At 45.4% G+C, this 15,681-nt stretch overlaps 1 protein-coding gene across 6 annotated transcripts in view; it reads right to left on the bottom strand.

Moving 5' to 3' along the window:
• The window catches only part of RABEPK (Rab9 effector protein with kelch motifs), a 30,757-nt gene continuing 15,665 nt past the window's right edge, over positions 590 to 15,681 (bottom strand). For 3 of the 6 annotated variants that reach the window (XM_005654539.3, XM_005654541.3, XM_013986596.2), the window contains 5 exons: positions 15,046 to 15,198; positions 8,771 to 8,932; positions 5,422 to 5,571; positions 1,877 to 2,026; positions 590 to 898 (listed from right to left, as the gene is read on the bottom strand). In XM_005654539.3, the coding sequence (XP_005654596.1) occupies positions 612 to 898; positions 1,877 to 2,026; positions 5,422 to 5,571; positions 8,771 to 8,932; positions 15,046 to 15,198 (902 nt within the window). In that variant the 3' untranslated portion in view covers positions 590 to 611. 6 annotated transcript variants of the gene reach the window in all.

The following is a 15,681-nucleotide window of genomic DNA, read 5'->3' as shown; positions in this document are numbered from 1 at the left end:
TCTGCTGAGCCATAACAGGAACTCCAATATATTTCTGAAACTTGCTGGTGGCTTTTATATTACTGATGATGGTTTCTAGGTCATTTTCAGCCAAGTTTGTATGCTAATGTATGAAATCCTGTTCAGCGCAAGGATAGATATTTTATGGATGGGCAAACAGCTGAAAGGTTAATTTGCTGAACTGGGACCTAAACATGATTATTTTGCTCTGAGGCCCAGACCTCTGCTGCATTGCCCAAAGCATTTGGACAGAGGGTCTTAAGGCTAAGTTCCATACAAAACTTGGCTACAAAGGACCTAACAATTCATATTGTTCACTCCCTGATTTTTCTACAGGCTTGATAATATCTAGCAGTTATGATTCTGCAACATTTTTGTGGTTAGGATTCTCAACCAATCACCCATTACTTGGGTTGTATTGCTGCTGAAAACCCTTTATATAATAGGTTTTTGCTCTGGGCTGTCCAGTTCATCTCTTCACCTACCAAAGCAGCTAAGAGCAAGAGGAATATATAGTGCAGAAAATATTTGGGAAGTGTGAAAAAACTAAGGTTTCATTTAGCTCTTCTGAAAGTAATTGACACTTAAAAGTAATAAAAATGTGCGTTTTATTAGTCAACTACAGTCACAATACAATCATTATAGATTTCCCCTTCTGTATTCATCCCACCAAACACAAAACAGAGCAATGTGTCCGACTGCCTTTCTTGTGAGTCATCGTCTTGGGTTACTCCTTTCTCAGTGGAATTCCCCTTCTCAGCATCACAGTTTAGCACAGCAGAATTTGAATTTTTCTCGGAAGTACACCTCTCTGCCCATGGAATGATGCACATGGCATGGTCCAATCGTCCAGGGGGTAGAAAACTATCAAATTTAAGCAAGGTCCAATGCTGCTTTTCTATTTGGGGGAAAAAGAAAACAAAACAAAAAATCTTAAATTTCTAGGGAGTTCCCATTGTGGATAAGCAGAAATAAATCTAACTAGTATCCATGAGGATGCAGGTTTGATCCCTGGCCTTGCTCAGTGGTTAAGGATCTGGTGTTGCTGTGAGCCGTGGTGCAGGTGGCGGATACAGCTGGGATCTGTCATTGCTGTGGCTGTGGCATAGACCAGCAGCTACAGCTCGGATTCGACCCCTAGTCTGGGAACTTCTATGTGCTGAAGGGTGTGGCCTTAAAATGAAAAAAAGAAATTTCTAGAAATGCTCAGAGATGTGCTGTATCACCTAAGCCCTAACAGAAACAAAACAGAAGGAAAAAACACGAATGACACTAACTGCTTTGTTGATGTCATTCCCTTAAAGTTTGGTGTCATGCCTTTGGATTTAGGTATGGAGGAACCAAATTGAAAAACCAAAGCATTGTGAGACTTTTTTTTGTCCATTAAAAAAGAATTTTTAAAAAATTATAGTTGATTTACATTATTCCATCAATTTCTGCTGTACAGCAAAGTGACCCAGTCATACACCTATACAGTGTCACATTACCTTTCAGCAGGTTCCGTCACAAGTGGTTAGACATAGTTTCCTGTGCTATACAGTGGGAGACTTTTCAAAGAATGATTACATTGAAGTTCCCATCGTGGCTCAGTGGTTAATGAATCTGACTGTGAACCACGAGGTTGCAGGTTCAATCCCTGACCTTGCTCAGTGGGTTAAGGATCCAGTGTTGCCGTGAACTGTGTGCAGGTTGCAGGCGCGGCTCAGATCCCGTGTTGCTGTGGCTCTGGTGTAGGCCTGTGGCTACAGCTCGGATTAGACCCCTAGCCTGCGAACCTCCATGTGCCACGGGAGTGGCCCCAGAAATGGCAAAAAGACAAAAAAAAAAAAAAGAATGATTACATTTGTTTAAAGACCCACAGTGAACCCCTGCTCACCTATATGATATTGGTACATTGTGTCGAGTGCTCCAGTGGGGGTCATCCCTCCAAAGATATACACGTGTTTCCCCACGGTCACAGCTGAGTGGGCAGCACAGCCTGTGGGAGCTGCCCCTGTGGGACTTAGCTTCTGCCATTTCATGTCATCTGCCAAAAGAAAGTGTTGTCACAACATGGCTTAGAACGGGGTTTCACACTTAACCTGTCAGACTCCTGCAATTCGCAAACCAATCACTGAACCTCACTCACCAAGAGGTCTGAGAGCTAATCCAAAAGGTTTAGTGTGCTCAAAAGTTACTTGGGGGAGCTTGAAATTCTGTTTGGGCAACCCAGAGGAGGGACGGGCTCAGCAATCCTTAGTATCCCAGGTGATTCTGATGTACGTGGTATTTGAGCACACTGAGGAATGTAATACAGTCTTTGGTAACTGTCACCATTAATTATTTTGGAGCCCAGAAGTCGTGAGGTTTTGTGTCTGTGTGTGTGTGGTGTGATGTGTTTGCAAGCATGCTTGTATGTGTATATACGTGCATGTTTTAAATACTAATAGTTAGGGAGTTCCCGTTGTGGCTCAGCAGAAACGAATCTGACTAGCATCCATGAGGATGCAGGTTCGATCCCTGGCCTTGCTCAGTGGATTAAGGATCTGGCATTGCCATGAGCTGTGTGGCGTAGGTTGCAGATGTGGCTCGGATCCTGTGTTGCTCTGGCTGTGGTGTAGGCCAGCAGCTACAGCTCCGATTCAACCCCTGGCCTGGGAACCTCCACATGCCGCGGGAGCGGCCCAAGAAATAGCAACAACAACAACAACAACAACAAAAAAGACAAAAAAAAAAAAAGACAAATAAATACTAATAGTTAGAAAGCAACATTGTGAGTACTGACCACTTTAAATATCTTTTTTTGGGGGGAGGGGTCTTTTTGTCTTTTAGGGCCGCACCTGTGGCATATGGAGTTCCCAGGCTAGGGGTCTAATCGGAACGATAGCCATTGGCATATGCCAGAGCCACAGCAACGCAGGATTCAAGCTGCATCTGCGACCTACACCACGGCTCACGCCAATGTCTGATCCTTAACCTATTGAGTGAGGCCAGGGATCAAACCCACGTCCTCATGGATGCTAGTCAGATTCGCTAACCGCTGACCCACAATGGGAACTCCTACTTTAAATATCTTGATTAGTTCATTCTCATAACAGGTGTATGAAATTGCTATTCTGCCTACCTTCTTTCTTCTTACAGATGAAGAGACAGGATTAGAGAGGGAAAGAGACTTGTCAGAGACCCCACAACTAGCAGGTGGCAAAGCTAAAATTGTACTCAGGTCTGACTCCAAAACCTGTGTTCTCTATGCTATAATGTACTGCCTCCACATCTACTTCCAACCTATTTTTTCAGGGATATTTAGGACTCTTCAGACATTTATTTATTTATTTGCCATGCTTGTGGCATGTGGAAGTTCCTGAACCTGAGTTGCAGTAGTGACAAGGAGCCACGGCAGTGACAATGGTTAATCCTTAACCATTAGGCCACAATGAAACTCCCAGACAAGCATTTAAATGAGGCAGCATATCACTGGATTTTAGGTTCAGAGAACTACCCAGGTAGGAAGGGAGGAAAAATAGCCAGGAACTAGTTCCTTATGCAAGACCAAAGGACTTTCTTTAAAATAAGCGTTAAGGGAGTTCCCGTCGTGGCGCAGTGGTTAACGAATCCGACTAGGAACCATGAGGTTGCGGATTCGGTCCCTGCCCTTGCTCAGTGGGTTAACGATCTGGTGTTGCCGTGAGCTGTGGTGTAGGTTGCAGATGTGGCACGGATCCTGCGTTGCTGTGGCTCTGGCGTAGGCCAGTGGCTACAACTCCGATTGGACCCCTAGCCTGGGAACCTCCATATGCCGTGGGAGCGGCCCAAAGAGATAGCAAAAAAAAATAAGCCTTAAGGAGTTCCCCTTGTGGCTCAGTGGCTAACGAATCCGACTAGGAACCATGAGGTTGCAGGTTCGATTCCCTGGCCTTGCTCAGTGGGTTAAGGATCCTGCGTTGCCGTGAACTGTGGTGTAGGTTGCGGATGTGGCTCGGATCCCACGTTGCTGTGGCTCTGGTGTAGACCCCTAGCCTGGGAATCTCCATATGCTGTGGGTGCGGCCCTACAAAAGGCAAAAAGACAAAATAAAATAAAATAAGCATTAAAACCCCGTTTGGCTGCCTGCAAGGAGTGCCTTTGTGAAGATATTTTTCATCTGTCAGTACAAGGTAGGGGTCCTGCATCTCACAGTTGGAAGAGAGAATCACCCCATCCAACCAAATATCCTAGCCAATGTAGGAATCCCAGCTTGTGTCGTCTGGCCTCAGATGTCACCAAAGCAGAGAACCCATTGTTTGGTGAGGTAACCTGATACACTCCGTAGCAGTTCTCATGCCTTCTGATCACGGTTCTAATGCTTTTATCTGGAGCCACGCAGAATACGTTCCCTCCTTCCTCTGTCCACTCTTTTTTGTGCCCTGCTTTGCTTCTTCGTGGTCTGTTCTTTCACCTACTTGTTATTATTATTATTATTTTGGGCTTTTATCTTTTTTTTAGGGCCATACCCACAGCATATGGAGGTTCCCAGGTAAGGAATCCAATCAGAGCTATAGCTGCAGGCCTACACCACAGCCACAGCACACGCAGGATCCCAGCCACATCTGCAACCTACACCAAAGCCAGGGCAACACCGACTCCTTAACCCACTGAGAAAGGCCAGGGATTGAACCTTCATCCTCATGGCTGCTAGTCGGGTTCGTTAACCACTGAGCCACGATGGGGACTCCCTTCTGTCCACTCTTAACAGATAGGTACTTGTCACCTGCTGCCTGCCAGACACTGTGCTCAGTGCTAGGAATACGCTGGGGAAAAGCGACAAAATGCCTGCCCTAAGGGAGCTCATAGTTTGCAAGAATGACCCAGAAAGAGTCCAGGCTCTCCACAGCACATTAGCCCTTCAAACACTTAAAAACAATTCTCATGTTCTTGGGAGACGCAAAGCATGATGAATTTTAATGAGAGAGTGGGGTTGTTGGAAGGATAAGAAATAATTAATGGTTAGGTACATGGCAAATGTTCAGGATTGCTCAGGACATACTTGTTTTTATTGTTCTTCTTTTTCTTTTTAAGGACCTCATGCAGGGCATATGGAGGTTCCCAGGCTAGGGATCTAATTGGAGCTACAGCTGCTGGCCTACACCACAGCCACAGCAGCTCGGGATCCAAGCTGCATCTTCGACCTATACCACAGCTCACGGCAATGCCAGATCCTTAACCCACTGAGCGAGGCCAGGGATCGAACCCGCAACCTCATGGTTCCTAGTCGGATTCATTTCCACTGCACCACAACGGGAACTCCGCTATTATTATTATTATTATTCAGGCCACATTTGACAGAATCTAGTGAAGACTGTGCTGGCTGGTCAAGTGCACCCACACCTAAGAGCAAGGCTATAGTCAATCAAAGCATATTTTAATTTTAAGCAGACAAGCCCCCACACCCTCCGCCCTACTTACTGATATCAATGCAATGGAGATCATCATAGAACTTGTCCCCTGCCAAGCCTCCATGGATGAAGAGCTTTGTCCCCGCTGCCACCATCACATGACCATGCCGGGGGGATGGAGGTTCTCCAAGTGTCTCTGGTTGTGACCAGGTCAGGGTGTCTAGAAAAATAAATTCAGTGACATCAGATGACAAAGCTATGAAGCAAGAACATGAGGAATATAGCCAAGCCACACCTCCCAGCGAGCAGAGAGGCCAGGCACAGAGTGATCTGGGGGTCATTCATTGCAACTTGCCAACTCAACCCAGACCTTCCTCCCTCTACAGCCTTTACAGCCTCTGCTGATCCACTTCCAGGGCTGGAGAATTTACTACTTAATATGCCTGCCCCTTCTACTGGGCATTAAGGAACCACTCTTTGCTTTGAATTAAGAATGGCCCAGAGTTACAAAGAATGAGTCTGCTTTTTCTGGGACAGGCTTTCAGTCTTCTCTTTTTCAAGACAATATCCTTTATTGATTTGCTGGAAGGGTGTGGGGAAAAAAAAAAAGACTACTTTTAAAGTTAGCAGGGCTTTCTGAAGTGGTTGTAGAGGGGTTAGAACATGGGATTTGGAGTTAAAACCGGGTTATTTCGCTGAATAACTATGTGGCCTTGCACCAGTTAATTCTTTAAGCTTCAGTTTCTGCAGCTGCAAAATGGGGGTAAAGACGATCCCTGATAATACCTACCTCTTGGGGTTGAAGTGTGGATTAAATGAGATAATGTACAGAAATCACAGGCGCAAAGAAAGTACTCGATACCCGAGAGTTAGTACTAACATGGTTATGATTCTGACAGTGCAGATGTGTTCTACCCGTTGACAAACCTTCATAGCTTCAAAATCGTACATATACAGAGTTCAGGAAAATCAATCATTTCAACTTATCAGGAAAGTTTCAAAGGAGTGCTACAAAAATTAGCTGAGACAAAGGCATGCCAACAATTTATTGCTGAATTAACATTTGTGGCATGCCAAAAGGTTGTTTGAGGAGCCCCCATTTTTCCAAGGAATATATTTGAGGGAGTTCCCATCGTGGCTCAGCGGTTAGCCACAGCATTTTTGTGGCTGTGGTGTAGGCCAGCAGCTACAGCTGCGATTAGATCCCAAGCCTGGGAACCTTCACATGCTGTGGGTATGGCCCTAAAATGCAAAAAAAAAAAAAAAAAAAAAAAAAAGGAACACAATTTGAAATAATCTGAAAAGTTCTAAGCATAAATAATGTTTCTCCTAGCATTGTTTATAAGAGTAGAAATGGAAGTAGCCTAAGTCCATCAACAGGTGAATGGATTAACTTTAATATATGCATTAAAAACATTGAAAGATTTGTGATTACAGGGGAAATGCTTAAGTGAAAAGTACTGGATACAAATACTACATTTAGAATTATCTCTCTTTTTAAACATACATAGGAGTTCCTGCTGTGACACAATGGTATTGGCGGGGTCTCTGGAACACTAAGACACAGATTCAATCCCTGGTCCAGCTCAGTGGGTGATGGGTCTGCAGCACTGGTCTCAGCTGTGGCTTGTATCTGATCCCTGGCCTGGGAGGGAACTCCATATGCCACAGGGCAGCCAAAAAAAAAATGTAATACAGAAAGTAAATGTCAGGAGTTCCCGTCGTGGCTCGGTGGTGAATGAATCTGACTAGGAACTATGAAGTTGCAGGTTCGATCCCTGGCCTTGCTCAGTGGGTTAAGGATCCAGCGTTGCAATGAGCTGTGGTGTAGGTTGCAGACGCGGCTCAGATCCCACGTTGCTGTGGCCCTGGTGTAGGCTGGCGGCTACAGCTCTGATTAGATCCCTAGCCTGGGAACCTCCATATGCCGTGGGAGCAGCCCTAGAAATGGCAAAAAAAAAAGAAAGTAAATGTCAGATCTGGTCTTCAGACCATGTTACGGGCTTCAAAGTTTATGCTTTCAACTAGTACCAAGATCTATCCTTAGCCCCCCAAAAGTCAGAGGCAGATAAGTATATATATATACATATACATATATATATATACACACACATATATATATGCATATATATACACATACACACACACACACACACACACACACACACACACACATATATATATATTTTTTTTTTTGGTCTTTTTAGGGCCATGCCTGTGGCATATGGATTTTCCCAGGCTAGGGGTCCAATTGGAGCTGTAGCTGCCAGCCTACACCACAGCCACAGCAACTCGGGATCCAAGCCGCGTCTGCGACCTACACCAGAGCTCACGGCAATCCCAGATCCTTAACCCACTGCATGAGGCCAGGGGTCGAACCCACAACCTCCTGATTCCTAGTTGGATTCGTTAACCACTGAGCCATGATGGGAACTCCAAGTATTTATAATTTAATGATTCCATATATGTGTTTTTAAGTTTTTATATAATTTCAAAATTCATAGAAAATTTGGAATTTCTGCTGTGGCCCAGTGGGTTAAGAATCTGACAGCAGCTCAGGTTGCTGCAGAGATGCAGGTTCAATCCCCAGGCCCCAAGCAGTGGGTTAAAGGATCCAGCATTGCTGCAGTTGTAGCTGTGGCTCGGATTCAATCCCTGGCCCGGGAACTTCCATTTGCTGTGGGCAGCCATTAAATAAAAGAATAATAAATAATTCATAGAAAGTTCTTAAACTTTCATATACACATGTGTATATGACTTGTAAATGCACAGCAAAGTCTGGAAGGAGACACTAGGAATTGCTAATAGGGTTTACCTCTCTCTGGGGAGTAGGAAGGAAAGGTTTAAGGGGAAGCCTCTACTTTATTTTATAAACTATACTGTTTACATTTTTTATTTTATTTTTTATTTTATTTATTTATTTTTTTGCCTTTTTGCCATTTCTAGGGCCGCTCCCGCGGCATATGGAGGTTCCCAGGCTAGGGGTCAAATCGGAGCTGTAGCCACCAGCCTACGCCAGAGCCACAGCAACGCGGGATCCGAGCCGCGTCTGCGACCTACACCACAGCTCACGGCAACGCCGGATCGTTAACCCACTGAGCAAGGGCAGGGATCGAACCCGCAACCTCATGGTTCCTAGTCGGATTCGTTAACCACTGCGCCACGATGGGAACTCCCTGTTTACATTTTTTAAATTGATAATTATTCTTTTTTAAATGCAAATTTTGTTATGAGAAATTTGCTATGATGATATTAGCTAGAGATACAGGAAGAAGTCTTTAAGTAAGGACCCCCCTCCCTCCCCCCCCGCCCCCGCCAGGTTGTCATTTTCTAACCTCCGATTCCCACAGCAGGTAAGCTGCAGGCCAGGTGGCCCCAACCAGGTAAGTGTCAACCCCAGGATGCCCCCCAGTTCATACTTGCATCAAACACGTGCAGCTTCACATCCTGCACAGGCTGGGCACCTCTCTCTCCGCCCCCAAAGACATACAGCTGGTTTCCAATCACTGATGATGATGTATGGAATGTTCTTGGTGATGGGGGTGGGCTGGTCACCTCTGGCATGGTCCAAGTCCTGGTTTCTGGTCCAGAGAGAAGGCAAGCATCAAAAACACCCAGTCTGGGAGTTCCCATCATGGCTGACTAGTGTCCATGAGGACGCAGGTACGATCCCTGGCCTTGCTCAGTGGGTTAAGGATCCGGCATTGCTGTTGCTGTGGTGTAGGCTACAGCAGCTACAGCTCCAAATCAACCCCTACCCTAGGAACCTCCATATGCCTTAGGTATGGCCCTAAAAAAAGGACAAAAATACATAAATAAATAAAATAAAACACCCAGGCTGAGGGGCCTCTGACATTGACTCTGGGGCTGGGCAGGTCACCTTTCAAACCCCAATCCCCCAGGGGGATAGTGTTGGCCTAGGCAGGGATCTCATGCCACCAACTTCAAGGAGGGGTAGGGGACAATACTCAGAATTTGCCCAGAGACCCAAATTCCCAAGATTGAAAAGCCACAAGTACAATTAAGAATGAGGTCAATTTGGAGTTCCTGTTGTGGCTCAGTGGGTTAAGAACCCCACTAGTATGTATGAGAATGCAGGTTTGATCCCTGGCCTTGCTCAGTGGTCTTGCTCAGATCCAGCATTGCCATGAGCTGTGGTGTAGGTCACAGATGCAGCTTGGATCTGGAATTGTTGTGGCTGTGGTGTAGGCCAGCAGCTGGAGCTCTGATTTGACCCCTAACCCCAGAACTTCCATGGGCCACATGTGTGGCCCTAAAGAGGAAAAAAGAAAAAGAAAAAAGAAAAAAGAAAAGAATGAGGTCAATTTGGTTTTGGAGGCCTTCAAACATCCTCTCTGAATCCTATTCCACTTCGCTGTCTACCCTGCCCTGTGCCCATTTAGAGGTGCCCAATATCTGCTAAAATTTACTCCCACTGGATGTGAGAAACCAAATATGCCAAGTTGCTCAGGATATGTGGACATTAGAGAGTAGAAAATATTATTACAATCTCAGTAGTGGTAGTAACTGTTCCTACGAAACAGCAAGTGCTAAATAAATAGTAGTTTCCCCATTTTGCAGAAAAGGAATTGGAGCAGAGATAAAGTCATTCATTTAAGCTCACATGGCTAGTAAATGGCTGAGTTGGAATCCAAATTCTGTTTCAATAACACCAAGGTCTCTGCATTTTCCATTCTTCTGAGTTGAGAAAAAAATGTCACCACCTGGGTAGGCATATAGAAGCTTCTTTCTTTTCAGAATGAAGCATGAATTTTATAGAAATACATGAGTCCATCGTGGCTCAGTGGTAAGAAGCTTCTTTCTTTTCAGAATGAAGCATGAATTTTATAGAAATACTGAGCCCATCGTGGCTCAGTGGTAAGAAGCTTCTTTCTTTTCAGAATGAAGCATGAATTTTATAGAAATACTGAGCACATCGTGGCTCAGTGGTAACGAATCTGACTAGCATCTGTGAGGACACAGGTTGGACCCCTGGCCTCGCTCAGTGGGTTAAGGATCCAGCATTGCTGTGAGCTGCAGTGTAGGTCGCAGATGGGATTCAGACCTGGCATGGCTGTGGCTGTGGTGTCGGCCATTGGCTACAGCTCCTACTGACCCCTAACCTGGGAACCTCCATATGTTGCAGGTGTGGGCCTAAAAAGAGAAAGGAAGGAAGGAAGGAAGGAAGGAAGGAAGGAAGGAAGGAAGGAAGGAAGAAAGAAAGAAAGAAAGAAAGAAAGAAAGAAAGAAAGAAAGAAAGAAAGAAAAAGAAAGAAAGAAAGAAAAAGAAAGGAAGAAAGAAAGAAAGACACGCAGTAACTGAGCATCTTCCCTCTGCAGAACCACTGCCCTGAGCACTGTGCCACCCCCACTATCTCACTCAGCCCTGGGAGGCGGGTGAGAAGTATCTCCACTTCGAGATGAGGGAACAGAAGCTTAGAAAGTTTAAATCCCTCCCCTACCAGGTCACAGTGTTGGTGAATAGTAGAGTAGGGCTTTGAACACATCTGTCAAAACTATCATATTCTCCACTACAACACATCACATCAGGAACAACTTTTGTGTGTGTGTGTGTGTGTGTGTGTGTGTTTAAGGCTTCATCTGTGGCATATGGAGGTTCCCAGGCTAGGGGTTGAATCAGAGCTACAGCCTCCGGACTACACCACAGCCTCAGCAACGCAGGATCCTAGCCAATTCTGCGACCTACACCATAGCTTACAGCAACACCGGATCCTTAACCCTCTGAGCAAGGCCAGGGATCAAACCCGAGTCCTCATGGATACTACTCACGTTCGTTAACTCCAACAACTCTTTTTTGTTTCTTACCTCCCCCCCACTCCCCGCCCTTCCCTCCCTCCGTTCTTTCCTTCCTTCCTCTCTCTCTCTCCTTTCTTACCACATCTGCAGCATGTGGAAGTGGAAGTTCCGGGCCAAGGATCAAAACGTCACAACATTAGCGACCTGAGCCCCTGCAGTGACAATGCTGGATCCTTAACCCGCTGAGCTACACAGGAATTCCAAGGCATTATTTTTGACCGGGAGATTCTGTGCCACTTGCAAAGGTCTTCAACATACAAAGTGGTGCATGAAGCATTTGTAATATGAATCCAAAGACCAAACAAGTCTCAGCCTCCATCCAAAGCTTAATGTAATTGTCATTATAGCTACACATCTTGGAGAGCTTTTGGATCTTAGGGGGAGTTAGAAGGTACACAATTCCCAGGATCGGAAGATCCTGCGATTAGCACAAATAGTCAGAGAGGAGTCCTAAGCTAGCTGAGGGACTTGCCCTAGAAACAAAAGTAACTAATGATTCACTTACATCTTTCATATTTCTTGTGCACTGTGTCAAATTATACTTTCTAGGAGGGAAAAAGGATCTGGTGGAAAACCAATTTGTTTGACAGAACCTTTCCAAATTCTCACTGTATTTTATTTAAACAGAATCCATCACTGAAAATCAAAAGGCCATGGTTCCAGCACTGATTTCCATCTGTCAAACCACAGCTACACCAACCATAATAGCAATTACTGAGCATTAATTATGTGCCAGGTTTGAGTTAATTTAAATTCTTGCCAAACTTAACAAGGTAGGAAGAATTACCATCCCAAAGTGACAGAGAACACCAGATGTTGTGCAAAGAAATCTATTTTTTTGTTGTTGCTGTTGTTTTGTCTTTTCAGAGCTGCACCCTCGGCATATGGAGGTTCCCAGGCTAGGGGTTTAATCAGATCTGTAGCCACAGGCCTATGCCACAGCAACACCAGATCCGAGCCATGTCTGCGACCTACACTACAGCTCAAGGCAACGCCAGGTCCTTAACCCACTGAGCGAGGCCAGGGATCAAACCCGCAACCTCATGGTTCCTAGTCAAGTTCATTTCTGCTGCGCCATGACAGGAACTCCAAGAAATCTATTGTTGATGGAGGGAATTGGGCTAGGTAAAAAGTAGACTGTTAGGTAAAAAATGTCCAGGTTACAATTAATTAACAAAATGCATATTTAAATAATTAGATACAAGGGTTTTTTTTGCCTATCAAATTAGCAGTGCTTAAAAATTCACTCGGTCAAGAGTGAATCAAGTCACTTACGATGGAGCATGATAATGTGAGAAAAAAGAATGTATATATGTATATGTGTTTGGGTCACCTTGCCGTACAGTGTACAATTGACAGAACACTGTAAACCAGCTATAGTGGGAAAAAAATCATTAAAAAATAAAAAAAAGAGTGAAACAAGACCTATTAAACACAGATGGGAGTTCCGGGTGTCACTCGGTGGTTAACAAACCCGACTAGGAAGCATAAGGTTGTGGGTTCAATCCCTGGCCTTGCTCAGTGGGTTGAGGATCTGGCGTTGCCATGAGCTGTGGTGTAGGTTGCAGACGCAGCTTGGATCCCGCGTTGCTGTGGCTCTGGCGTAGGCCGGCGGCTACAGCTCTGATTAGACCCCTAGCCTGGGAACCTCCATGTGTCTCGGGTGCGGCCCTAGAAAAGACAAAACAAAACAAAAAAGAATAAAAACACAGATAGAGAGAGGATAAGTTGCAAAAATTCTTTCTAGAGAGTAATTTGGTAGCATGTACTAAAAGCCTTAAAGTTCATTGCTTCATCTAGTTCTTTTATTTCTGGGGATGAATTCTAAAGCAATTTGAAATATAGTCAGTGACATCTAAACAAAGATGTTCAGTGCTTTGCTGTCTATGATAAAAGTCTGAAGACAAGAGTTTGTGCCGGTGGCACAGTGGGTTAAGAATCCAATTGCAGCTGCTCAGGTTGCTAGGAGGCATGGGTTTGATCCATGGCCCAGCACAGTGGGTTTAAGGATCCAGCATTGTTGCAGCTGCAGCTTAGGTTGCAGCTGCAGCTCGGATTCAGTCCCTGGCCTGGGAATTTTCATATGCCTTGGGTTGCAGCCTTAAAAAAAAAAAAAAAAGAAAAGAAAAAAAAGAAAACAACCTAAATGTTTTTTGTTTGTTTCAACCATACCCACGGCATGTGGAAGTTGTGGGGCGAGGGACCAAACTCTCGCTATAGCAGAAACCAGAGTGGTGATAACAGTGGACCCTCAACCTATTGAGCCACCAGAGAACTCCAAAGACAATCTAAATGTTAAAAAAAAAACGGGGGAATTATGGTAGTCACAAAATTGAGTATTAGAGTTCCCTTGTGGTGCAGTGAATTAAGGATCCCATGCTGTCAATACACTGGCTCAGGTCACTGTGATGCAGGTTTAATCCCTGGCCCTGAAACTTCTACATGCCTCAGGTGTGGCCAAAAAACAAAAAAAGTATTATGCAGCCATTAAAAATGATTTCAGGGAGTTCCTGTTGTGGTACAGTGGAAACAAATCTGACTAGTGTCCATGAAGTTGTGGGTTCAATCCTTGGCCTCACTCAGTGGGTTAAGGACCCGGTGTGGGAGTTCCCGTTGTGGCGCAGTGGTTAACAAATCCGACTAGGAACCCTGAGGTTGAGGGTTCGGTCCCTGCCCTTGCTCAGTGGGTTAACGATCCGGCGTTGCCGTGAGCTGTGGTGTAGGTTGCAGACGCGGCTCGGATCCCGCGTTGCTGTGGCTCTGGCGTAGGCCGGTGGCTACAGCTCCGATTTGACCCCTAGCCTGGGAACCTCCATATGCCGTGGGAGCGGCCCAAGAAATAGCAAAAAGACAAAAAAAAAAAAAAAAAAAAAAAAAGACCCGGTGTTACCCTGAGCTGTGGTCTAGGTCGAAGATGATCTGGCATTGCTGCGCCTGTGGCTTAGGCCAGCAGCTGTAGCTCTGATTTGACCCCTATCCTGGGAACTTCCATATTCAGCAGGTATGGCCCTAAAAAGCCAAGAAAAAAAATTCAGGGGGTTCCCGCTGTGGTACAAAGGGATCATTGGCACCTTGGGACCACTGGGATGGAGGTTCAATCCCCAGCCCAAGACAATGGGTTAAGGATCCAGAATTGCCACATTGTGGCTTAGGTCTCAACTTTGGCTCGGATCTAATCCCTCCCCTGGGAATTCCATATGCCTCAGGGTGGCCAAAAAGGAAAAAAAAAAAAAAGATTCCAGAAACTCCCGTTGTCCCGTTGTGGCTCAGCAGGTTAAGAACCCAACTAGTATCCATGAGGATGCGGGTTCAATTCCTGGTCTCACTCAGTGGGTTAAGGATCCAGCATTGCTACAAGCTGTGGCATGGGTTGCAGATGTGGCTCAGATCCCGAGTTGCTGTGGCTGTGGCTAAGGCCAGCAGCTATAGCTCTGATTCGACCCCTAACCTGGGAACTTCCATATGCCGAAGGTGTGGCCCTGAAAAAAAAAAAAAAATGCAGAGATGGAGTTCCTGTTTTGGCGCAGAGGAAACAAATCCAACTAGCCTCCATGAGGAAGCTGGTTCGATCCCTGGCCTTGCTCAGTGGGTTTGGGATCCTACGTTGCTGAGGCAGTGGTATAGGCCGGAGGCTGCAGCTCTGAATGGACCCCTAGCCTGGAAACCTCCATATGCTGCAGATGCGGCCCTAAAAAAGGCAAAAAAAAAAAAAAAAAAAAGAAGCGGCGAAAAGACAGAAAGGAAGTAAGTATAGAGCAATGCTATTAATAGCCTTAATGAGATAGGATTGTGGATAGCTTTTGTCCACTTTACACTTTTCAAATATACATAATAGCTGCACCTGTGTGTTAAAATAAAATAACCTTTGGCAACTTACCAGGATTCAGAACTTGTAGGCAATTTCGATTTCCTGACTGGTCGGCACCTCCAAACACCCAGATGCTGTGAGGTGCGCAGGAGGGAACGAAGCTGGCGTGTTCGTACCGGGGCAAGAGGCCCTCTGAGGTGGTTAAATCCCACTGGTGTGTTCCTAGAAAACATTTCACCCCGTTCCTGGATTGGGACGTCCCATGGCTTATAATGGTTGGCAACCTTGGGCGAGGGGAAAATGCTCAAAATGAGGAGAAAAGGCTCAAAAGCCTCAGTGAACAACCATCAGATCTCTTTAAAGGGAATGTGGGGGCCAACCTCCAAAAAGTCTTAGAGCAGACACTGCCGGGGCTGTCTGCCTAGTCCATAAACCCTCTTCTGTGGGAATGGTCCCCATTCTCCCAACCCCAGAGGTAGATCCCAGAAGACTTGGTTGTATTACACCTTGACCTTCCAGCCTTCGCTGAGAGGGTCAAAGGTAGATCCTGGGCCCCAAATGGGCCAATCAGATCCTCTCTCCCAAGAATTTGGAATTCAAGTAGATTTCTGGATTTGGTGGCCATCTTCTACCATGTGTGGAGAAGCAGAGAAATCCAAAGTACGGAAATGAAGAGAACGAAACATTTACATAAAGAAACAGATT

The sequence above is a fragment of the Sus scrofa genome, chromosome 1, assembly GCF_000003025.6.
Source record: "Sus scrofa isolate TJ Tabasco breed Duroc chromosome 1, Sscrofa11.1, whole genome shotgun sequence".
NCBI classification, from domain to species: domain Eukaryota; kingdom Metazoa; phylum Chordata; class Mammalia; order Artiodactyla; family Suidae; genus Sus; species Sus scrofa.
This window is presented reverse-complemented; position numbering and strand designations above follow the sequence as displayed.